This window comes from Poromitra crassiceps (assembly GCF_964638095.1).
Source record: "Poromitra crassiceps genome assembly, chromosome: 15".
In the NCBI taxonomy this organism is placed as follows: Eukaryota; Metazoa; Chordata; class Actinopteri; order Beryciformes; family Melamphaidae; genus Poromitra; species Poromitra crassiceps.
In genome coordinates, this window is record NC_139634.1 from 28,570,022 (window position 1) to 28,596,831 (window position 26,810).

At 43.2% G+C, this 26,810-nt stretch overlaps 1 protein-coding gene across 3 annotated transcripts in view; it reads right to left on the reverse strand.

Moving 5' to 3' along the window:
- Positions 1-23,011: 23,011 nt before the first annotated feature.
- Positions 23,012-26,810, reverse strand: part of pcdh19 (protocadherin 19) — a gene marked incomplete at its 5' end in the record, with an annotated part of 61,849 nt that continues 58,050 nt past the window's right edge. For all 3 annotated transcript variants that reach the window (XM_083652449.1, XM_083652450.1, XM_083652448.1), the window contains one exon: positions 23,012-25,770. In XM_083652449.1, coding sequence (XP_083508575.1) covers positions 25,208-25,770 — 563 coding nt within the window. In that variant the 3' untranslated portion in view covers positions 23,012-25,207. The remainder of the gene's footprint in view (positions 25,771-26,810) is intronic.

Genomic DNA, 26,810 nt, shown 5'->3' on the forward strand with positions numbered 1-26,810 from the left:
CTTAGTAATTAATTTGCAGCTCTATAAACATTTTGCCACAATGGAGACCTCATGTCACCTTGGTTAATGGGCTCTGACCCCCAGATGTTTAAATTATTCAGTCACTTTAAAGGGAGAAGCCCAACAAGCTGCTTAATTGATACTACCCCCCCCCCCCCCCCCCCCTCCCCCTGCCCCCCACTCTCCCCCGCCCCCCTCTGAAAGGGTCTGCAGCTCTCCAGCAGTGCGTAGGCTGTTTGGGCCCATTGCCATTGTTCAAAGAGCAAATTGGAGGTTTTTAATGAGCGAGACCACCCTGTCTCTACAGCATTGTCTGCAGAACAACCATCCACAGCTGGACTTTAGGGTCTGAAAGACTTTGCATTTATGCCTCCCCATGTAAATTTGATGAGCTGCACTACTAGATCTTCTTTCTTCACAAACTTAGTTATTTCTCTTTTTTCAATTATCTTTCTTTGCTAATTTTACAAATCACCATTGTCAGCATCTGCGATGTATTATGCTGCATTTAGGTAATGTTGAATCCTTCCTACTACTAATTGGAGAGCTGTAAAGGTATGTATACTTGTCCGTATGTCTGTATGTCTGTCCGCAGTTGCATGGCACACCATTGCTCAGATCGTCTCCAAACTTTGCCGAAACACTTTTCTGGGGCCTGGCATGAATCAGCTGTTCATCTCGAGAACCGTTCATCCGACTGAGTTCAACCTTGTGGAGTGTGCTGCCAGCAACCAGATGGAGCGCGGTGCCAAACTTCGGACATACGCTTAGTCATAGCTACCTACTGGCAACACAAAACAATTGTTTATCTCAACTGCTCATCTGATCTTCTTCAAAATTGGCGGGTGCGCTGCTGGGGACCTGGCAGAGTGCCGTGCTGAATTTCGGCATGATTTAGGTCACAACCGAAACAAGTGCCCATGGCGCATCATCTCCAGAGGCTTCACCTTTGAAATGAGTGCACAAGGTACACTAATAATAAGTTCAATAACGTGTGTTTGAGTTTGTTTATGGTTCATTTTAAATTCCGAAATAAAATTTATTTTTGGTTAGTGTTATTTAAACACATGAATTCTTCCAAATTCCAAGACTTCATACCATTCTTTCACTTCTTCCAATATGATGTGAATGCAGCATTACTTTATCTTTCCAAGTGAAACTTTTAATGATTTGTATGACACATTTCAAATCTGTATTTCTCTGGGCTACACAGCACTCAAGTTCAGCAAGATTTGAATAGCTTTTATTTATCTTGTGTTTTCCAAAAGAAGCAGCTGCAATTTTGCTAGTATATAAAAGTTGTCCAATTGTCAAGTTAGCCCCCCTGTTGTGAGGGAAAAACCATTTCATCGATAAGTTATCAATTTTGTTTTCCTCAGACATCATGGTATTAATTCCACTCTCCATCTTCTTCCCCGGGGGTATGTTCAGAACATTTGATCTTGGAGGACTAGTGAGCGGGAACAGTGGAGCGCAACAATGAGTGAAATCCCATTTCGGAGCTCCATGGTGCGTAGGTAATAACATAATGGCGTAATTGCTACACTTTCTTGAAAAAAAATCTTTATTGGCCCAATTGCTGTCAAATACCATACTTCAAAAAACCGTGTACAGGGTACGTATTTTGTCGGGTGTTGTAATTCCCGTGATGACTTTCATCTGTTGTCTGCTTTTATCAGAATGAGAGTCAAGTTGATTTGCCATGTGCATTTTCATGGATCAGGAATTTAGTGTTTAGACCAGATGCTTCAATGGTGTGTAGACAATGCGATCTAATGTAAAAATAAATAAATAAATAAGTAAACCCAAAAGTATAATACAAATATAATAAAGTCAGTACACTTATTACATTTGATTTGATCAAGCAGGCTCGGAATTAGTCATAGCCCCTAATATAATGCACAGTTGCATCCTACTACTATAATTGGAGAGTTGTATGTATGCGTTTCCATAATGTTCGTATGTCCGTCCGGAGTTGCAAGGCACACCGTTGCTCTGATCGCCTCCAAACTTTGCCGAAACACTTTTCAGGGGTCTGGCATGAATCTGCTTTGGAAAAAACGGGCAGAGAGGGGGCGCACCCATAGGGGGCGCTACGGCAATGGTTTAGATTTTAAATGGCCATAACTGGCACACCATTGCTTCGATCACCGTCAAACTTGGGGAGTGTGCTTAGGGGGACCTGATGGAGTTCACTGCCACGCACATAGTCATATTTCCACCTACTGGCAACACAAAATGCAGTTTATCTCAAGAACCGTTCATCCGATCTACTTCATCCTTGGGGAGTGTGCTGCCAGGAACCCGACAGAGTGCGATGAGCAATTTCAGACATGTGTATGCATAGTGCTAATGACAACACAAATAGCAGTTTATCTTGGGAACCATTCATCCGAACAACTTCAAACTTGAGGAGTGCGCTGCCGGGAACCCGACGGAGTGCGATGCCCAATTTCGGACATGCGCATAGTCATAGCACCACCTACTGGCAACACAAGAAATGGTTTATCTCAAGAACCGTTGATCCGATCGACTGCAAACTTGGTGGGTGTGCTGCTGGGGACCCGACAGAGTGCCATGCCGAATTCCAACGTGAGCCTATTTACACCCGCAAAAAATGTGTGCCCATGGTGCATCGTCTCCAGAGTCTCCAAATTATAGTTGCGATAATAATTCAACTTAAATTGATGGATTGCATGTGTAACGGCGTTGTGTTGGTGGTATTTGCAGCAACCCATGTTAAGGGCTTGTCCAGGGGTGGGATACGAACCGCCGATTGGCACGGAATGTATACTTACTCTACGTATTTTGCTTACTTAGACATTCTACTTATTTTTGCTTCTATCGCATTTACTACTGTTATTCTATGCTATGTTGTGTTCTGCTTATTTTGCTTAATATCGCATTTACTACTGTTTATTTTATGCTATGTGTGTTCTGTGAGCGAGCTACTGTAACTTCATCATCTGCCAATCAATCATTAAAGTCTTTCTGATTCTGATTCTGATTCTGATCTTCGGCTTGGGAGTCCGACATGTTAACTGCAACACCAAGAGAGCTGGCTCCCTTCGCAGAGCTGATTAACATGCCTTTATACTGGGGAGTGAGTTTAACCAATCCACTCGCTACCACTCGGGACTCACGAGGAATCCGTGCTGATTCACCTCGGTTACACAGGTTGCTCTATGGGTTGAAAAACGTTTTACAACTCTTAGGTTTATCAAACCTTTTCAAAACCAGTTAGGAATACACAAAATTACTAGTGTAGCGGTAGATTCCCATGAGGGTCGCAGGTTCGCTCCCCCGCGTTACTGTACCTCCGGCTTGGTTGGGCCTCCATACAGGCACGATTGGCTGTATCTGTGGGTGGGAAGCTGGAATGAGGGTATGTGTCCTGGCCGCTGCACTAGCGCCTCCTCTGGTCAGTCGGGGTGCCTGTTCGGGGTGGAAGGGAACTGGTGGGAATAGTATGATCCTCCCACGTGCTACGTCCTGCCGGTGAAGCTCCCTGCTGTCGGGTGAAAAGAAGCGACGTGTGTGTCTACGGCTCTCCCCAGATCGGCAGAGGGGGTGGGGCAGCGACCGGGGCAGCAGGGGGAATTGGCCAAATACAATTGGGGAGAAAATGGGGGGAAATCAGAAAAAACAAGGCCAGGTCGAAACCTGGCATAGGGCCGGTGTGCTCAGTAAAGTGCAGAACTCTGCCAAGCTGTATTGAGTCATTTGTGTAGTGTGCCTGTGCTGTAGTGTAGCCTATGTGGGTTAATAATCCTGGGTTTAAGCTTCATTAACATGAAGTGCCAGATTTATGGTTAATCTAGTAATATATATTATTTTCACACATAAATGTAGGCTATTGAAATGTAGGCTTATTATGTGGTGTATTCCCAGCCTCCGCCCCCCCCCCATACGTGTAGGCTAGGTGTATTTTTTACAATGAATTCGTATATCATTAATAATTGGGATTATTGTAAATATTAGGATATGTGAGATCAGATGACTGCTTACCATGTAAAAGCTTTAATAACACTGGAATTGAGGGCCATAGACTATGGCCCAAAATTCAAATATAACACTATGGCCCATAGTGTTATTAAATATTGTACATGCTATGCAGTCATCTGATGTCCCCTCCCCTAAACGTTACATGTCATGACTTGCTCCTTCCTTGGCAGAGATCTGTGCTCGAGCACATTGCCTCGTGTTTCACTGTAAACGAGTAGGCTATTGTGACAAGCCAACTTTTTCAGTGAAACAAGTTTGCTTGTCACACAATACTCGTTTGACTTATTTGAGGGCATGTATGTTTGTCGTTCACGTTCGCTAACCTGTCGGTCTTTAAACTCTTTGAACAGGTCGGGGTGCCTGTCGGCAAGATGTTTAGCCAGGTTCGATGTGTTTGAGCCTTTCGCTTTGGTCGCGTTGAAGCACCTTTTACTTCAGGAGCAACTGCACGGCCGGGCGTCAAGTCAGCCAGAATGTACTAGTACGTCATCCGCTTTGTTGCTTTCAAAATAAAACGCTTATTGTAACCTTATTTATTTTGAGTAATGCATTACAGCCACAGTTTCACGCCATATAACATCACAACGAGTATTTTGATACAAGGTTTGCTGCTTCATTCATTGAAATACCTTTTCTCCTCCAACGTGCATCAATAAGCTATTTACTTTTGTTTAAGTAACATTATTTTGAAAGTTTTAACCGGAAGTTTTCCAGCTCTTCCCGAAAAAAGCTGCCTGGAGATATTCTCCCGAATGAGAAGCACGCTTCTTCATAGCGCACGCCCGATAAAACTCATTCAAAACGTTGCACTAGTTTACTGACTACACTGTCGTTTCCCATAACGTTAGTCACAAGAAATGTGGAGAAAGAATCACTTTTTGGGAGACAATCGCATCATGGTGATCACTATTCAGCAACAATGGACATGTATTGGAAATGAAATGCCTTCGCTTGTTTCACAACTTGTCTGCTCCAAAGCGCTACTCCAACCGGAGATACTGTCTAAAGGTAGGCTTTAGAATGATGTTAGCTTAGCGTCACCTAATATCATCACAGTCAGTCCCTCTCCTGACAAAAAAATGCTCCAGGTAGCGCTTTTTCCATGCAAAAATGCAAACGTTATGTGTGAACAGCCCCATACACAGCAGATTACCCCTGCTCAGACATTACCATAGTAATCACACAGCCCGCGCCCCCCGCGCGAGTGCTCGAGCACTCGTTCATAATAGACTATTTAAATTGCTTAAAATGCCCATCCCTAGAAGCCGCTGCCATTTTCGCTGTGTCTGTCCTCCTGTGTGTCGGGAGTCGGCACGCCCACACATGAAGCAGACAGAGTCAGAGAGAGCTTTTTTCACTTTTCACCAGTCACCATTGGTCCAAGGCAACGATGTTTTTATTAGCCAGAGGTGCATTACCGCCACCTACCGGACTGGAAAGACATTTACTCGGCCAGGATCCGTGCGCAAATGCAGCGACAGAGTCGAATGTAAGGGCCCTGCTGTGCATGCACACCGGCCCCAAAAACCACAAACTCCTTGGATATCACCTTAAAAAAAAGCTTTTTTTTCTGTCGAAAAGTTTACATTTTGACTTGACAACAGATTGTTACTTATGACATAGGACAGCTATCAGATACATTGTATCTGATAGCTGTCCTTCATACTAAATTTAAAACAATGGTGCACATTGGTGCAGTGCCCCTGTTGGATGAAGGATAAGCATGACTCAAGTCAAATCAATGGCACCGTAACGCCGGCGTTACGTTTCTGATTTTTTGCTGTTTATTTGTCATTTATGTGATCAATTAGGTAGTTAATTCTGAACAATGCTGTTCATGCTACATACCAAATTAACCGGCTGAATCTTGCGCATCGAACCATGTCTTCCTTTTTCAGATCAGATCAACACAGCAGAAGTTATAGCTGTCTTTGTACAAAGACAAAGACAACATTTCAGATTATTTGGCTTTTTCAAATGACTTTTTATAATGGCTTTTTGGAAATCCGCCTAGGTATCTCCCTACAAAAACCACTGCCAAATACTCATGTTTTGGTATTTTTTCATCTTCTTTGAGTTTGGATGTGGTAAGGCCTGTGGCTATGTCTCCATTGGGTTTCTAGCCATAAATACAACAACCACAGGTAACTGTTTACACTCTAAAAGTGTTTTTTATTCTAGGCGAGAATCAACCACTGTGTTTGAGCTGGTGTTACTCAGGGTCAGTAACACATAGAGTCATTCTGACATGTGGACCAGAAACTTCAAAGTCTTACCTTTCAGAAAAGGTCAGGCAGTTGTCTGTAACCCTAGCGGTTCAGCCACAGTAAGCATTTTAGTTTGGGTATGTCGTTTTCACCATTTTCTTCAGAAATAGGTGGCTTTAGAAGGGGTTACCACCTTAAAAAGTCTGTGACAATAGTGTGACATTGTTACAAGACAAAACACACTGATTAAAACTGTTCAGTCACTGTCAATACAATCTAGTCTTAAGTTCACATGCGTCTAGACACCAGCAAAGACATATTAAAAACCAGTTAAATATAGTGCATCAGTGCAAACTTGTTAAAACAGTTTCAAGTGAAGGTTCATTAAAAAAATCTACTTTGCTGAGTTGAAGGAAATTCATGGCCTCAAGATTCAAGATTCAAGATTCAAGATTTTTATTGTCACTCCATGGTACAAGTATCACGTGTGAAATTCTTGTGCTGTGGACTCCGTTTACAACATACAGTAGTGCAAATAGTACAAATATAACAAATATAACAGGGCATATGGGTGCAAAAACAACAAGAGACACAACAAGCATAAGGCAGTATAGTGATAAGACAAGTCAGAGACAGTGGCATATTCACTGCACATAGGTGCACGTGTCGGGTGCATACTTTAGACGTGCTTAAACATTTTAAATTCTGCGTATTTGACATACAGGTGCAAATAACATATTCCTTATTAAACATACAATTAAACTCGGCATTTTAAATTCGGCGTATTTGACATACAGGTGCAAATAGCATATTCCTTATTAAACATACAATTAAACGTTAGACATACGTAATGGTAGCAGCTACAGTACAGTACAGTGCGGCTACTACACTATTTGTGTATGTTAAGGAGTCTTGTGGCCTGCGGGAAGAAACTGTTCCTCAAGCGATTTGTGCGTGCTTTCGGAACCCTGTATCTTCTCCCTGAGGGTAGCAGGGAGAACAGGCTGTTGTGGGGATGGTTTGTGTCTTTGATGATCTTCAGGGACCTCCTGAGGCACCGCTGTTTATACAGCTCGGGGTATGTGCAATTCCTAAACCATTCTGCATTAACACTTCCCAGTCTCCTGCCAGTAGGGGGCACTGGTAGGGGGGGGGGCTGACACAGAGGCCAGACTTTCTCATTCTTAAAAAAACAATATGCACCTTGTTCTGAATTAAATCTGTCATGTATTGCAAGTGAATTATTCCTCTATCTATACTGTAGACTACTTCCATTTTTGCATTACCTTCTGAAATCGAAATTCAGTTTATAATCCAAATGCCTGAATATAAAACGTAGGGTCAATGGACACTCCAAAACTGAACCCCAAAAGCACCCAAAGAATAACTTGCCGCTGCCTGATGGTTTGTTTCACAGAACCATAGAACTCGATCTTGGAAACCTGTTAAAAAGGGCAAGCATTAAAAAATACTTGGCAGGTTATTGGATGAAGTCGTGCCTTTCTCCTATAGTTTGGATGGTAACTCAGCAGCAGCTTGTTTAGGCCACTCCGGTGAGCTGCAGCTGCCTGCCTAACTGCAGTGCTGTGTAGTGCTAAATAAAGACACTTGAAAGTTCAGGTCATGATAAGCTACAGTAAATAAACATTTATCATTGGAAAAATGATGGTCAATATATTGGGGAAAAAGTCACACAACTCCCACGATCCTCTTCTCAAATTCACAGAGGGGTTTGGGTTGCTAATATTAACTAAGAAGCCAAGTACTCTAACCTTCCTGAAGAGAAAGGCATCTGATACACAAGTGAATCAGAGACCTGAGATCATATTATTCAAATAATCTGTCAATTAGTTATTCATAAGTAATGGTCGTTGCTTTTGTTTTTACTGTAATACTACATTTTGTTTTGCTGTCAGTATGTGCAGAGAGAAGGGGGTCTTGTAGCAAGGTTGATTTAATGCTCCCTCCATTGCTTAATCATGTAAAACACGCAACCATGGTGGTGATTTGTTAGCTGCCAGTCGTCATCACATCCAGTGTGAGCCAGTGAATGGATCAAGCCAGTTGGATGTTCCAGCTCCTCTTTCACTTTAAGACATTATAATCCAGGTCTGTCTGTGCTTTTGCCTTGTTGTATTTTGACGGAAACCCAAACAACCCCAATCTGTTTCACTTGGACAACTTCTGCTTGCAGCCCCAAACACACAATGTTTTCTTTATTTATATATTTCTTCCATTATAAGTTCGTACTCAATTTTACAATGTTCACCTTACAGCAATTTCCACTGTCCCTGTCAAGTAGAATCCAGAAGTGCCTCCTTCCTGGCTGTTTGTAAGCATTTTAATTAGGTAATCACCACAAATGTGTGTTTGACTGTACAGAATGTGCACTCTTCTTTATATAATGAATGACCATCAGCTATAATTAATTATTATGACAGAGTAAACAATATAAAGACAAAATAAAATGCATACTCACAAACAAATAAAATGTAAGAAAACGTCGACTTAGGTTACATTTAGTCTACACAATGATAATATTCAAATTGACAGCTCTGTTTCCATTCTCACTCACATGTAACCCATGATAGTGGTCAAAGTACCAGGTAAAGGTAGACCAGGATGAAGGGTGGGCAAGTAAACAAAAATATGATCAATCATTAGACTTTGCATTATCCCAATGGGAAGAGCAACGGATCACAGACTCAGGATAATAAAAGATCATAAAGACTTTCATCTCTTGTTTAGATACAGAAATGTATGTGTATAAATGTTTTAACTTGCATATTTCTTTTTGCTCACACTCACATTGAATCAAATCAACAAAGACAAGATGTTGAATAAAGTGAAGACACACCTATAAATCTGTATTCTATATCGGCCCTATTCATGCCAAGACTGCATGTCTGAAATGTGCACTCAAACTTCATTATTGTCCACTTACTGTAAGTAAAGTGTGAAGAGTCAGGTTCAGATTTGGTGGATAATGGGCTCGATGGGAATCCATTTTTTACTGGAAAGTCGAGGCTCAGTAGACCATGCAGGACAGAAATTCCGTTGATAATAGTCAAAATTGAGATGTGAGAGAATATTCTCTCAAGCCAGTCTATCTATTACACACTCTTCGAATGCTCCATCAGTCTGTACTTCAGCCCATTAGAATTTGGCCAGAGGAAGTTGTCATCTTCCAAAGAAAAAACACTTCAGACCGAAAGGAAGTTTGATGGTATTCGATTTGTTTCGTGTTTCAGCATTGACTACCGGTATATTGACCAACGTAATTACAAGATACTAAGAGCATGATGTCAAGTTAATGAATGAAGTGGATTAGAGGATATTTTTGAACAAAAAACACAGGCATTACATCCACTGCGGCGTTGAATGTTTTCCAAGCTATACAGTACATGTTGTGGAGAAAAATGTTCCCTGAAGTTATGAGCAAACTGATCAGCTCTGGCTGCTGACTACAGTACAGTAGGCTATACGCTATTACTGCTATCAGCAAACTGATCAGCTCTGGCTGCTGACCTACAGTACAGTAGGCTATATGCTATTACTGTTATCAGCAAACTGGTCAGCTCTGGCTCCTGACCTACAGTACAGTAGGCTATATGCTATTACTGTTATCAGCAAACTGGTCAGCTCTGGCTGCTGACCTACAGTACATTAGGCTATATGCTATTACTGTTATCAGCAAACTGATCAGCCATGTCCAAAATTGGATCTTGGAAGCTGTAACGCTGTGTGATTATTTGTGGACCCAGATGCAGAGATAACAGAGGCAACAGAGGCAGGAGTGTGTTTTAAAGTCACTTTACTGGACTTACTATGCATCCACTACTGTTATCAGCAAACTGATCAGCTCTGGCTGCTGACCTACAGTACAGTAGGCTATGCTATTATCAGCAAACTGGTCAGCTCTGGCTGCTGACCTACAGTACAGTAGGCTATTACTGTTATCAGCAAACTGGTCAGCTCTGGCTGCTGACCTACAGTACAGTAGGCTATTACTGTTATCAGCAAACTGATCAGCTCTGGCTGCTGACCTACAGTACAGTAGGCTATTACTGTTATCAGCAAACTGGTCAGCTCTGGCTGCTGACCTACAGTACAGTAGGCTATTATTGTTATCAGCAAACTGGTCAGCTCTGGCTGCTGACCTACAGTACAGTAGGCTATTATTGTTATCAGCAAACTGGTCAGCTCTGGCTGCTGACCTACAGTACAGTAGGCTATTATTGTTATCAGCAAACTGGTCAGCTCTGGCTGCTGACCTACATACAGTACAGTAGGCTATTATTGTTATCAGCAAACTGGTCAGCTCTGGCTGCTGACCTACAGTACAGTAGGCTATACGCTAATACTGTTATCATCAAACTGATCAGCTCTGGCTGTTTAACTACAGTACAGTAGGCTATATGCTATTACTGAAATCCTTGCACTGGTTGCCATTATAAATGTCTGAAAGACAATCTGACATTGCAACTTTTATTGAGTGTGGGCCCTACAAGCTTTGTTGCTAATCATGCAACAAATCTGAGGACAAATTTGGTGCGTGAGTGCGTGCGTGCGTGCGTGCGTGCATGCGTGCGTGCGTGTGTGCGTGTTTGTGTGTGTGTGTGTGTGTGTGTGTGTGTGTGTGTGTGTGTGTGTGTGTGTAGGTGCGTGTGTTCATACCCATATATATTTTTATGTAATGGTATGTTTTTAAAGTTTTGCCCAAAACTATATGTAGCCTATTTGATTGATTATGGATGTTGGACAAGTGGGACTGGACAAGTTCAACTTTGCTGGTCAAATGAGAGTTGGTCCCCCTGTACAAATGAAATGTCACGGACAATACCTTGGCCCAAGCCCTTTCTCACCTGGCTCATCATTCCCAGGCAGTCATATTTGTAGTCAGACATAAAAGAGCAGCCCAAATAGGCTTTCTTTCTCTGAGGTGACCTATTTGCACCCCATTATTTGAACTGCTGAATGAGAATGTTTGGGTCTTTAAATTCCACTGGAGAAAGTTAAGGTCACAAAGTTAATTTCTCTGATACTTTTCTCCCTATCCTTTGCCTCCTGACTGCTTCCCCCTCTTTGCTGTGTCTGGCACGCAGCCTCAGTTCCTCCCAGTGTGGACATTCTCCCATGCACCAACTTTGACTGTCAAAACAACAGTCATTAGGCAAATTTGCTTTGGTGCAGGATTACGTTAATTATCATGGAATTATCACTTCATTAAAGCGGGCAGAGATAAATGATCTCTGATGAAATGAATGCAAAATGAGGAAATAATGATCCGGCAGCAAAAAAAAATGTAAGTGACTACCGGTACTCGTCGAAGGAAATCAAGTCATTGTGTTCCAGAGAGTCGTTCCCCGAGAGGCAGTGCAGCACAACGCGACATGACAGAGCAACAAGGGGTGAGGACCACCCATCCCCTCACCCAATACAGGCTGACAGAGCAACAAGGGGTGAGGACCACCCATCCCCTCACCCAATACAGGCTGACAGAGCAACAAGGGGTGAGGACCACCCATCCCCTCACCCAATACAGGCTGACAGAGCAACAAGGGGTGAGGACCACCCATCCCCTCACCCAATACAGGCCCATTTTCCCTCCAAAGCCTCAGCAGAGCTTGTACTTTCCCCCCGCAAATTGCAAATATCATTAATCATGCCAAATACCAATTATAATGAAGGCCTTCATCAGCCCAGAGAAGCTCTCTGTTTCCCTAACAAAGACTGCAGCACTGTAGCAAGACTACAATGTGACTTTGACCATTGATTTCCCTGTAATGATGATTAACCAACAGTATTTGTGTGATCATAAGACTGCGGCGCATCATCCGCCATGCTGAGAAGGTGGTCGGATGCGGCCTGCCATAGGACCTACACACTGCCAGGATGCTGCATCGGAAAATCATGGCCGGCTGACCCCTCCCACCCAGGTCATAAACCCTTTGAGGCTCTTCCCCTTGGCAGAAGACTGAGGTCTGGCAGAACCAGATTGTCACATGGGACAGCTTCCCAACTGCCATCCGCCCCTTCAATGGGACCCGAAAGCCCCCACAAATAAGGACTTTATCATTCCCCCCAGCACAGCCGGCTTAGTAACGTACCACCCCCCCCCCCACGGACATGATCCTTGCACCCCCATCATATGTCACTTTAAATGACTTTCTATTTTGCACTTTATAATTTGTGATTGTTTTTCTGTATTGCTTTGTCTTCTACTATTGATGTGAGGGCTGCGCTGCATACTTGCACTTAAAGTCAAATTCCTCATTTGTAATCTGATTACTTACTGTGGCTATTAAAGTGAATCTTGAATCATGAATAAGCTTTGCTCTGCAGACTTTAGTACAACCAAGGTAAAGTTATATTTCACACTGAGAAAAGCCACGGGCTGAAACGCATCTGTTTACTGCTGCTATGTGGATTAAACCCTTTTTTTCTTTCAAACTTGACCTGTGACTTCTGCCAGTTTCACTTGACTTTTCATGCTTTGTTGGGCCGGCACCCAAAGTACTTTTGTAGGGCTGAGTTGAGCACACCATTTCTTTGACTAAAGTTATTTTTCAACCATGTTTATTCCGTGACCTTGCTTGCAGAAACAGGGGAAATTGTGAACTCTGGCTGTACACTAATCTCCGATTCCATTTGAGTTTGATGTGAAAAGTAGGCTCACACATTAGCACTGATGATCTACCATTTCCACTTCTCCAAGCGTCTCGACAATTCGTTGATACTTATAAAACAGTGTGCTTGCTCCAGACCTTAACATGGATTTAATCATTAAGCCCACACTCCACATTGCAGCGGTTCTAATGGGAATGAATGAAACAACATGCTCACATGTTTACAGGGTACTACAATTTCTGTGATGTATTTGTTGCTTGATTTAATAAAAGTATAGCCTAATAATTAGTACAAAGTATTTAAATTATAATTTGTATAATGCATTATGTTACACAATTAGCCCTTTTGCGATAGTCTTGTAAGTACCAGAAGAGGGGGGGGGGGGGGGTCCATTAGATCTTAAGATATTTCTGGCCGTTGTTGTGTTATTGGCATGCACATATGGGTCTCTGCTTGATTTATAATGATTAAAATAATTATATTGCTATGGCAACCTAAGTAGCTTTTCATTGCTTTGGCAATCTCCAGTGATGTTCCCACTAAGGGACACACAATTGAAGGAGAACACCGTGGAGTAAATCTAGAACCATGCTGGTATCTCCTGTTAATGCATGCACCCTGCCACTGTTGTCACTACAACAACTCCATTTTTCATAAGCCCAGTTTACACCAGGGAAAGACTCTTTTTCTTGGCAGGTGCTCTCATCAAAATCAGATGTTTTTTTTTTAATTAATTTTCAGTAGGCTATAGGCAGATCTAGATTCCGTGCTCAATGTTCCACAACACCTTCAAAGCTGGCTTGCACTCAATTAGTGGCAGTCCCCCTCTGGATACAGCATCTGAACATAATCTTTCACAGTTTAAGGGGAGTACCACTCTGCATAGTTGCTATAATTTTCATTATCTATTTGTTGCTTGATTCAATAAAAGTAATAACATTGTATACACTGCTGTGTTACACCATTAGCCCTTCTCCCTTGGTCTTCTTAAGGGACCAGAAGAAAAGGGGTGGGGTGGGGGAGATCCATTAGAACTTTGAATAGGTTTACATTTTTTAATCCAAGAAACATGATTCTATCCGTGGTGTAAATTGTAAATTATGAAAACAAAATTGTTGTAGCCACAAAACACTGACTGAGTACAACTGATACGAAATACAAGGCGTAGGCATAATGGTTCTATCGGCTTACTCCGCAATATTCTCCTTCAATTGTATGCCCCTTATTGGAACACTCCATTTACTAGATGCTGCGCATCACTGGAGATTGCCAAGCAAAGGAATATTGGAGTCCTGCTTATGTTGCGATAGAAATATCATTATCTTAATGGTTAGAAATCAAGCAGAGATCTGCTACAGTAGGTCTATGCCCCTGTGCACTGTCAACAAACAAATGCTAGGAAAAACAAATGCAAATTCGCAATAGCTGAGACCACATTATGCAAATTTCCTAAATGCAGGAGGGCAGGGGCAGCTAGCCCACCTTACTCTGCCTCTGCCACCCTGCATTTTGAAATGTGCGACCCCCCCCCCACGCCCCTTTTAGCGACCTGCATTATGAAAAATTCAGTTCTCCGTGTTCCACAGCATCCTTCAAAGCATATCACTCTGCATAGATGCAACAGTTTTGTACTATCCATTTGTTGCCTTAGAGTAAATTCATACTATTTCAGTGGCATATGACAGTCGTGTTGTGTATGTGAACAACTCGATAGGTCCCAAAACTACAAATAAAAAAAATACTAATCTGTGATAATACATTGAGATCACATTGGCAGATTGGTGCTGCACAAACTGATGAAGCCAGAATCATTCTTAACAGAGCTGTGCATTTGCTGATACTAGCGGGCAAGAAAAACTGATTGCCTCCTGGTTACGAGATACAGGAGTGAATATATTGGCTTAATCGCTGCACACTGTTCCATAAAAATGCTACTTTGCTTTGGAAATTGAGGTGCAGGTTCATTAGTGGCAATCCTGTTGAACTGGAGAGTCAGCTCCCAAGTGAGGGGGGAGAGAGGGGGGAGAGAGGGGCAGAAAGAGAGAGAGAGAGAGGCCAAGAACACCTCCAGAGACGGGGACTTTGAGGGTCTTTGTCTGTATGATTCCAGGTTTCTCTCTGTGGAGCTCTCCCTCTCCTGCAATGTTGGTGGTATCACCCAGGCCTTCCCCATTGTCGAGGAGCTTGGGGAAAACCACACACCAGGCTACTTATTCTTCATGAGGCCACATTAAACAAAGACACTTATTCTCCAGGGTTTTCTGTGTCACTTCCAAAAGCATTGCATTATAGCTCAGCTGCATTGGCTATAGGAAAGTCAGAATGGGGGGGGGGATGCGTATAATATTTGAATCCACTCACTAACATTGAGGCTAACATATTCCTAAATTAAACCAGTAAGAATTATATTTGACCACAAAAACATTTGCAGCACAATAATGAAGATGCCAAATCAAAAGTTTTGTCCAGTGTTGCTAAAGCTTAAGCTATGTAAGGGTAATTGCTTTTGTTGTGTAAATTAGGTAAATCATGTATAGTAAATCTGTTTTACTGAGGAAGGACTAACAGAATGAAAGTAAATGCTTTATTGCAAACACTATTTCATGTTCTTCTTTTGTGTTGTGGAGAAATCTGTCTGGACCTATCTGTAAAGCTTGGGCTCAGAAGAAACCATGTCCAATTCCTTCCACCTGCTGCACTAGAAGCTGCTCACACCTGTAGTCGAAGCTCTTGGCAATCCATTCACTTTTGTTCAGACGTTTAATTAACATACAAAAGAACAAGTAGCACGCACTCAACATACCAATTTCAACCTGTGTGCTGTAAGTGTAATGTCTCATTCTTCTCAGATGAATAGCCAAATCTCTTTGAACTCTTTTTGACGTTGCGTCTCATTAAGAGAACTAGAAATCCGCGCTGGGTCCAAATCTGGCTCGAGCCGATTTCTTGTTGCGATGTCATCAGTGATGTCACTCGAGCAATTGTGATGTCATCAGCAATTGTGCGCCACGGAACGGAACTGCCGGCTTCACATGCATAATAAATGTTCCTGTAAATGTTATGCATAATGTGTTGACTATTTCTTTGATTTTAAATTAGTTTGATTGATTGCTGCATTTTTTTTTGCTGCGATCAGCATGGACAGCAGCTCTATAAATCACTCTGTTGGTTGGTAGGTTGGTTGGTCGGTCGGTCGGTCGGTTGGTCGGTCGGTCGGTCGGTCGGTTGGTTGTTTGGTTGGTTGGTTGGTTGGGTGGTTGGTTGGTCACAGGGACACTTGCTCATATCGTTTTGGAAGTAATTGGAAATAGACCTACTCTGTTATTTCGGGATGAGGACGTGTTGCAGCGATAGCAATATTTGATTTGGGATGTCGTTGCTGATTGGGCCACTCATTCAGCTTGGGATTGTGAGCCTCATTGAAACTGGTTGGCTTTATTAACTGGGTCGGCTGCTGCTTGGTTTCCTCAATGAACAACCAGTGTGATGAACGGGCTCTACAAGAACCAGTGCCTGTAGGGATACAAGGTAAGGCTTATGTTGTCAATCATGTTGAGTTGAGCAAAGCTTAGTAGTAGGTCTGGTCTACTGCAGATAGAAGTTAGAACGGGGTCATTGGGATGAGTAAGGACAAGAAAGAAAGAAAGAAAGAAAGAAAGAAAGAAAGAAAGAAAGAAAGAAAGAAAGAAAGAAAGAAAGAAAGAAAGAAAGAAAGAAAGAAAGAAAACTGTTGGTTCAATCATTACACAATGCTCTATTCGCTAAAACAACAAACAACAACACGGTTCTGTCACAACAGGATATCACAGAGAAATTAGGTAACATGCAGGACATTTTTTACTTGATTTTATTATTGCTACTGCAAACGTTTTTAATCTCTAGTGGTTAAATCGAGGTGATTCCTCTGCCATTTGAAAAGTATGTCTGTCAAGTACCCTATATGCCTTTTGTACAAATGTGTATTTTTCTTCTTTGAGCGATCAGCATAGGTCTGTAAGTGGGTATGAAGTGCTATAGTGCGTAGCTATAACCCCAGTGCAGCACTTGTCGATAACTTTTCAATGTATTATTGCATTTGAAACCTTACAGCATCTCTCCTGATGCATAAACAAGGTCACATAGCATTGGCTTTGTGTTGCAACTTGCTATATATGATTTCATGACATCTCATCGAGAGACCTTGTATATCTTCATATCCAGTCATCTTTGGAGTGCTGTGACCTACACCCTCATAGCTTGAATTAATGTTCAAACAGTCAGTTTACATTTACTCCAGAACTCCACATCTCCCACCTCCAAGTTATTCAGTCATGACAGCAGTAAAGTGCTTCTCTCCATTCTCAATGCGCGGGCTCGCCCACCCTGCAGCTCACCCACTGCGCGTCGAATACGCAGCTTGGCCCCTACGCTAAGATTGACCAGGAAGGATGACATCACTGATGACATCATCACTGATGACATCACATCATTAGGTAATTAGGCCAATCACATAATTAAAAAATCCGGCTCCGTCAGGTCACCCGCAGGGGTGCTCTTTACACTTCCTGCAAGTTTCAGCCCGATCGCGCGTGACACGGCATAGCTATGGCCGGACCAAATGCTGCTCTCTCTCACACACACACACATGCACACACACACACACACACACACACACACACACACACACACACACACACACACACACACACACACACACACACACACACACACACACACACACACACACACACATACACACACACACACACACACACTTCTCATTCTTATTTTAGGATTCAGAGCTTACAGAGTAGTGAGTGTCATGCCCCTGCCTTGCCAAAATAACCAGCTTACCTACAGTACCTCTGTGGCATTCTTCTTCACCTGCACGCAATGGAAGCATTGTTTCCCCCTGTCCCTCCACAAATTTGTTTTTGCCCAACTTTCCAGAGCAGGATAGATTGTGCTGAGAAATAACTCTACCAATCAACATGATCATTGGTCAGTAGCAAATTGGGCTAGAATTAAAAATAAATGTGGACTATCCCTTTAATATGTTGCGGTTAAGTTACAATGAGATTCATTCAGATAAGATAGAGATGTTGAAATGTTGGCGAAATGGCAGACAGTTTATCTTTTGCCCGATGAATCTTAAGACTATGTGTGAATTCGATGTCGTGAGTTCTGCTGCTCAGATAAGACAAAGGGTAACAAGGAGTTTTACAACAGCTCAAATCACTGGCGGGAAACAGTGGACATTCCTGCAAAGTTTGTGAAGATATTGCATATTTCAGTGAGCCATTCCCTTGCCTGGGAGCATACCTCCGTAACCATGACAACTGACATTTAAAGTGACATGCTCCTGTGCTTTTAGCTTTTCACAGCACATTTTGCTCTCACTTTAGACTGCAATCCATCTTTCTGAATTATTGTAGCAGTGGAACAATTGATCCGGTCTTTTTAGTCCCCAGTATATTCCTGTAAAAGGCTTCATTCACTCCACTGGGACATATTTGAGTTGGGCTGAAAACGGATTAAAAGAAAATGTTTTCCATGAAGTCCTTTATGTTGACGTTACTTTGAACAATTTGTGTTGCACTTCATTTTCACTCGAAAGGTAAGCCAGCATTTGCACCATGTGCCATCCAAAGTCCAGCAGAATTCTGGTCCTTTTTTGTTTCTACTTTTCCCCCGTTAGGTCAGAGAGGTCAGGGAACTTACCTGTGCCAGGCTAAAATAAATCATTGGCGGGCAGCGAGTTTAGGTCAAATAATCACCCCTCCAATAATGCATGTCCATGGAGAGAGCCGAGGAGATTCATTGCCCTGCTCCCGCTGACAATAATGGAGGCTTTCAAAGGCCACAGTCTTTAATTTCTAGTCCCTGCTATCAGCGCTTTCATCCTCCAGAGAGGCGGAGGTCAACAGCGCCTGTTCCTCAGCCCCAGAGCCAGCATCCTGGGCATTAAGGGCTGAGCGAGGTGACCGGGGTCAGGCCGTGATTGCTGCTGGAGATGGCAGGCCGAGGGGTCCCGGGGCTCATCGGACCCTTCTCAGACAATGGAGCCTCAGAGAGCAGCTCCCAGGTCAGTTTGATCAGGGCATCACTAATGGTTATGATATCATCTGTCTAGCATCACTTCCAATTAAAGAGGGGGATGTGGCTGCTGCTGGTCCGGCTGAGCCTGAGGGCAGTGCAGCGTCCAGTGAATGCAGACTATTGTTTGGGCCGCTCATTTCAGTGGCGATCAAAGTTCCATTGTGACCGCAACAAAGGGAAGTGATCACTGGCTAGGCCTATTAGATATGTAGTGGTGGCGGGGAGATGGAGAGGGTAATCGCTCTTCTCACTGATAGTAATGACCAGCCCACTTCTCACTTTGACAAAGACTAACCTCTTCAATACAATATAAAGCCATAACAAAAGGGTAGTCGAGGATGTTTTGGGTATCCTTTATTCAGGGAGGTATTTTTCACACACACACACACACACACACACACACACACACACACACACACACACACACACACACACACACACACACACACACACACACACACACACACACACACACACACACAAATCTCAAACTTTTTTTTTCTTGCTTCACACTATAGTCTCAGAGCTAATATCACATTCTCCGAGCGTGTCACCTTCAAATGACTGCATAGCATTTTCGGATGGTAAAGGCTGATCTAGTGGTGAATAGTGTGCGGTGCACTGCATACCAGTTTCCACCCAGGATGTCAGATCTCCATGCAGGCCGAGACTTTGCAGATGTGCTGCGAGGACACGCGCAGGGCACAGGGAAGCCGGCCATGGGTACATTTCCATTCCCCTCCTGCAGTGATGATAATCGTCCTGCTTAAAGGTGTGGATCTCTGGACTTGGCCATTTAACATGCCCTCCCTGGAACGTTCACACTTTTTCCGCTGCCTGACAGAGTGTTTAGTCCTAACACCACTAAGAGTAAACACCTGCCTTTGACCATGGAGAATGTGCTCTTGAGTTTTTCCCCTCTTCTCTATCTTTTCCCCACTCTTCAAAGAGTAAAACATGTTGTGAGATATGCAACTGAATGTTCCACTGCTAGGGATGGGAGGTCTATTCCAACTTATAGTTCAGTCAGTAAACGATCTTTCAATTAGAAATGTGTTGCCTTGAATAAAGACAACTCCATTAAGGGGTAACTAGAGACTCTAAAATGATTTAGGAAATCACACAGAGGGGAAAACAGCAGTGCCATTTTAAATGTACAAATTGGCAGGGAGAGTGAGAAAGAACAGTCGTCAGAATGAAGGCATATGTTTTTCCTCCCTTGTGACCCAGCTTGTCTACCTCTGACTCTGAAGTCTCTCCTGCTCAAACTCCAGCTGAAGAGAATGAGAGAAGAAAGGTGGGCCGTGCCAGCAGTCAGCCTCCCCTCTGCATGCCTGAAATGGAAGGAGTTTGGCAATAATTAGAGGAGGACCAGGGACAGAAAATCATTAGCTTGAGATATTTATGGGCCCAGTCACTGAAATGGACCACCTCAGATAACATATGGTGCCACCCCGATGGCCCACTGTTCTGTTGACCACACAGCTTGGACCTTCCAGCTGATAAATCTGAATGGTTTAGTGCCCATTGTCCTGGAGCTGCAAACAGACACTAAAGTCTTCACACATGAAGGCCATGGCAACAGAGTTTTCAGCCTACATTAGCTAACTGTATTATTTTTAGTACTGCTTTTTTATTGCAGCCTCCCTCCTGACGTTCAAAATCAGCAATAGGCAGCAGGGAAATTGAGCATTTTTGGTGTAGTACTCCAGTACTCCACTGTGTCAAGCGTTTTGTTGGTTGTCAGCTAATCCCGGGGTGAACCTCCACCAGAGGTTAGACTGAATAGGAATAGTTGGTCACAATGAGGCAGGAGCAGCTAGCCTGGGTAAACCCATCCCCCACGTGACCTGCTCTCAGACCTGTTCTCATGGGAACTGAGAGAGCAGGTCACGTGGTGGCTGGGTTTACCTAGGCTAGGAGCAGCTGCAAGGCCTTTTGAAAGAATGGGGTCGCTGCAGCCAGTGAGATCAGTGGGCCTGATTGAGGAGGGGGGCTCAGTGGGCCTGATTGAGGAGGGGGTTTCATTCAAAAGAACAGGCCACAAACTATTTTCTACTGAAGGAATCTAAAGCTGCAGGCCCTCCCTCTGCTCTTTTCAATGCATGTCTAGCTGTGTCAGAAATAAATCATTTTAATTGTTCTCTGATTCCCCCCCCCTCTCACCATTTTGCAAAATGATAATTGAAACATTAATAGGGTGTTAATAGGACGTGTGTCCCGGTAACCTTTGATATAAATCTCGCCATAATGGTAAGAATTCACCCTGACCAACGTGAATCAGAAGTCATTTAATATGCATAGACAAGCACCATTTGGGGGGATAATTACAAATACGGTCCCTGCATTTTAAATAAGGTTGGACTCATGGGAATCTGATTGATATGGAAGGCAACGTTTTTACACCAGGGGTTGAAAGAATTACTGCAATATTGTGTTGCTGACATGGTGGGAATTTTGTCGTTTTAGGACACAAGGCCACATGCCAGGGCACAAAGGCCACATCGTGAAGAGCGATTTTTTTAAATGTGTGTTAAAATGAGCCAATTACACATTATTTGTATAGGGCAGACTACATTAAACTGAGACCACTGATGCTTTTACTGTAAAGCAACTGACAGTAGCAGGCTGGTAACAGGGCACTGCCAAGGTGGCCTTATCTCAGGGCATCACGGCCAGTGGGAGGGGCAACGGAGGTCATGGCCTGGCCTCCATGGCCTGGCCTCCATGGCCTCTGTGTAATTCTCACCCTGGTTGCTGAGCCATCTTGTAATTTTAATGATAATGAGATGTCTCTTTAAAATGCATTTTAAAATGTATACTTTGACCTTAAATTGTAGGCCTTGCTCTAGCCTTAGGTTGGCGGGGGTTTGTTATGGAGACCCAGGGGGGCTAAACGCATGAGTTATTCATATGAGTGGGGCAGGGTTGCTATAGTGCTATTGCCCGTGAGGAGAGGACTTAGCTGGAAGAAACAAGATCCTCCTTATGGACTAATGGATATGTTAGCGCGTGCGTTTTCAGACCAACTTTCATGTTGGCTCCACCAGAGGGTACAGAGGGAATGGCAAATTAATTATAGAAATGAAGCCAGCCTCCCTTTCTTATCAGAGAGGGCAGCTGTGGCTTGCTCCTGCTATACTGGTTTTCCTCCAACTATTCCCATAGTACTGGAATGTCTCCCTGTTCTGCATCTCCTCCCTGCTTCCCTGCATCAATCCATGCAAACATACTCAACCTACTCATCTGCTCTGTATGGAGGAGGTGAAATGTGAAACCTTTATTGAGTGCAAATGACAAGGAAATTGCAGCAGATTGGCAAAGACCATCATATGTTGAAGAGTGAGGCTCTGCCTTGCCTTTCAACTGATTTCCCAGCTTTTAGAGTTCTACCCATCAAAGTCAACTAATAAATCAATATTTCAAGTGGGATATAGTGTCATAATGGCATCACGCTGTTGGCTGTGAAAGCACATTACCTACCAACCTAATGTAAGTGAGTCTCAATCACTGGGCTGCATGCTCTTGATCGATGTGGGTATTGTAGTGTTTTCAGAGACATTTGGGAACGTTAAATGCCTCAAAAATGGCATGTGACCCACTCTCGCAAATGAAAAGAGCGTTGCCATTAGAAATAGACACTTTGGCTGGAGCATTCCCAACGGTCTGCTTTGGAAATAATGGGAAAGAGCAACAGTGGACGCATGGAATATTAATGCAGACAGGGAACCAGCCTGTACTCAAACCGTTAATTTCCATTTTATCATGACAGACATGATAGCATCACTCCATGTGTTATGCTGCAGCTTTCCAGCAACGTTCCCTAACTAACAGATATTCACATCACATTATAGATTTTAATGAATTATGGCAAGACAAAAGAGATTTCAAAATGGAAAATTAGCTCATTAAAAATCGCAATAATGCACGCAGCACACACTCACTTTCATTTGGCGGCTTATTCATTATGAGATATTTGATGATAATTTCAAGGCAGATATTAAAGCAGATATCAAAACGGACTTGTGTTGAGTGAAGACACGGAAACAAAGTGGAGAACATTTAATAGTTTAATTATAAGCTGCTGTATACATTCAGTGATTATTCCGATTTTCATGTTGCCAGAAGCCATGGGTGAGACCAGCAAAAACATTCAGCTACAAGATCTAGTTTGTTGTATGCAATTTGTCCGTTTTCAGTCACATTTTTCCACACATTGTACACAGTTTACTGCAAAGCAACATAAAACCACATTGCTGATGTGCAATACGGTTCTTCCAGGACCTTAGTTCGTTCAAACGTATGATTCCACCCAGTCTGTTGCAATGTTGCATGGTGCCTGTAGGGGGAAGAGCCCCGGTTGTGCCACTCTGGTCTCAACCTTATCCTTGAGATTAACTGAAAGCAGATGGCACAGGGTGACAGTAGTGCTGAGCAAAGCTAGTGCGCACGTCTGCATACTGTCAGTTGAAATTGGAAAAACACTAGTCTTGTTAAACGTGATTGGGCCCAATAGGGAACCTGACTCATTGGACAGATAGAATAGGTGGAACCCTGTCACCAGCTTTAAGAACAACGGTTACCCTCTTTCTCTTTCTTAGATACTAAGATTAAGCAACATCCTGCAATCGTTAAGGTTTTGCTTGCATCTTTTTTGGTTTCTTTTGCTATCTCACTCTAAGCTCATTGAACTGACACACTAATGTTGGTGCTGAAATCGCTTCTTTTTTTCTTTTGTCTTTTTTTTTGTTGTTTTTTACATTTTCTATTAGCCCACAGAAACTTGATGGCACAAGAACTGACCAATAAGAAACTCTTTACAACAAGGTAGACTGCAAGTCAACAGTTGCCAGGGGTCACACAGTAAACAAAAAAATAATCCAAGTTAATTTTGAAAAAACTAAAATAAAATAAAATCAGGTTCAATAAAAAAAAGAGCAAAAAACAAATAAACAAAAGCAAGTTAATTTCAAGTATAACTTACTGATAAAATAACTACACAGCATTAAATATTCTCATTATACATTTTTAAATTATTTATAAAATATATTTTGGCATATATGTTTTTTTATTTTTGTGTTTGTGTAACAAACGCTACTGTAGCTTCAGTTGAACACCAATGTTTATTTGTTTTTTTGTCTTTGTTGTTTTTTTATACTGTCGAAACAAAACATTAAAGGGATTGTCACATAACAACAGGTTATTAAAAATGATAATAGTAAACCCTATACAGAGTTCCACATAGCAAGACATGAGTGACGATCCCTTCTAGCCTAGCCCCATAGTCAAAAGTCAGAAAAAAGTACAAGACCAGAGCACAAAGTTCTAATTTGTCCTCCACTGGCTACAATCAAGGTTGGGCACAGGAGATTTCAAAATCAAGTCTTTTTTTTCTTCTTCTTCTTCTTCTTTTTTCATACAGCTCAATTGGAACACACAAGGATCTGTCTGTCCCACTTCCAGTGTTCAGATAGCGAGAGTCCGTTTAGCTCAATCCGTGATAAAACATAAATACTGTAGAGACCTCACAGTCTGATGACACTAGGATGTCCTTGGGGATATGCAGAGAAGGTTTCTCTTATTAGACAGAGAGAGAGGGGGTGGGGAGGGGGGGATGAGACTGGATTGTGTCAAAGGCCTCCTTTCTTTCTCCTGTGTGCACTGGAAATTGTCGAAGGAGCAAATTGAGGATATTGTGGAGATGAATCCTGCGTATGTCTGTTGCCGTTTATTACACTGACGGAGCTCACTATACAAAGGAACAAAGAGTGATTTTGGCAGCTGGAACAAACTGCAAAAACCAAAGAAGGCAAATATCAGTTTGTGATACAAAAGGAGTTCAAAAGGCATAACTGTACTTCCGAATTGGCACCTTTGGTGTCCAAACAAGTTGCGTCCTGCTTTTGGCGCACGGGGCTGGAGAGCCCCGCTGGCCACGTCCGTGCAGTCCACAGTAACCTGCCTGTCCACGCGTTGCAGAGTGATCGAAAGAAAACGGAACGAAAAGCAAACGAGGAAAAAGTACCGCGACTACAACAAAGCCACATCCACTACAGTACCTTGTCTGGAGCACGTACACAACTAGCTGCAGCATACTCCAGTTCCTTCTCCTCAGCTCGATCCGTTTCCTGGATATCGTATACTGCAAATGGGTGTCTCTCTACTTCCACGGCCTGACTTTCTCCTGCGTACACACAGCTATTGCGGGATATATATATATGTGAGTTTACACTGTATGTGTGTGTGTGTGCGTGTGGGGGGGTGTGTGTGTGTCGTAGAAAAGCACGCTAGAGCACAATGTCCTTCAGGCGCTTGCTGCTGGGGGATTCCTTGTCTTGGCCGTCGTGGAGGAGCGTGTTGATCTCCCTGACGGCGGGCTCACTGTCCTTCCCCTCGGGTTGCCTCAGCAGGCTGTGGTTAGCGATGCGCTCGGCGTCGCGGCATTTCAACGTGTTGTAGGCAGACGTGGGCTTAGCCAGCGGGCTCTTCAGGTGCACGGGGGAGGTGATGGGGCTGGCCGCCTCGCGCCCGTTGCCGGCTTCGCGGACAGCGCCGCCGTTGGCCTTGGGGCTGCACACCTGCGACTCCTGAGTCCGCTTCCCCTTAAACTCGCCCCGCTCCACGTCCTCAGGGCCATCCTTGCCAAAGGTGGCAAAAGTCCTTTTGGCGGTGCCGTCCTCATAGTGGGGCACGTCCACCGTGGTGGCCTCGATGGACAAGGCGATGACGTTGCGACCGTGCTCGGGCGACTTGGCGCGCGCCGGGATGGGGACAGGGCGAGGCATCCAGCAGCGGTCGGAGTGGCCTAGGATACGACACTCATCCTGGCAGTGGAAGCCTTCACTGGGGTCTGCAAAACACATGGGGGAGAGAGAGAGAAAGAGAAGATGAGATTGTTAGATTTGTTTGTTAAACCAGCCTATATTGCACTTTTATAATCATTTGCATTGCTTTCACGCATTTCATCATGGCATTTTTTCCAGCCCTTTCATTTCATTTTCATTTAATTCACGTCAAAGCCGTCAGAGCAACAGCAGCAGCAGCAACAACAACTACTACAAAAACAATGCTGCAAAGTTTCTATCAATTTGAAAACGCCCAAGTTTAAATTGTTATGGAAGATTTGCTTTCACTTTTATGTATGGCATTCTTGCCTCTACACACGACTGCTGCAGTTCTGCTGTCTTATAACACTACTCGCTGACAACAAGAGCTGGATGTTTGAGGCACGTTTAATATACCAATTAAATGATGTATTGTTAAATCAAAAGTCCATTTGCAGCTCATGCATAATTGGGTTTTCTGTAGCAACATTTGATGAAAGGCAGGTTTAAACAGTGCAATCAGATATCTCAGTGAGAGAGACACCAGACGAGTTGCGGTATTGTTGCCTGGTTCATCTCTCTCTCTGTCTCTGTCATCTGGCGCCGAGTTATAAATATGTAATGATGTTTAACGCCGGAGTGAAAAAAAGATTTGTCTGAGTCTGTACAACGGCACTCTTTTCAGGCTTTGTTGTGTTGGAAGGGAAGGGCTTTCAAGGCAATTTTCACATCATTAGAACAACAAAAAAAGAGCCAGGCGCTCTTACTCAAACTGAAGAGCTGTCATCTCTTTCTCCTCCTTCTTATCCAAAAGAAAACGCTCCTTAATGCACACATAATATACACTTTTAGTTGTCCAAAGGCCGTTAGTTGGTGCTCGAAGTCTTTCGAATCCATACATATTTCATTATTAGCCATCTGCTCTGATAACCTAACAGGCATGTCCAAGATGCCCTTATGTTAACAAACGACCTCAAAGAGAGGCGCTCTGCATACGCACTCACAAAGTGGAATACCACATAAAGAAAAATGCAAGGGAGGGGGCTCCATGCCTTGAAATGAAAAT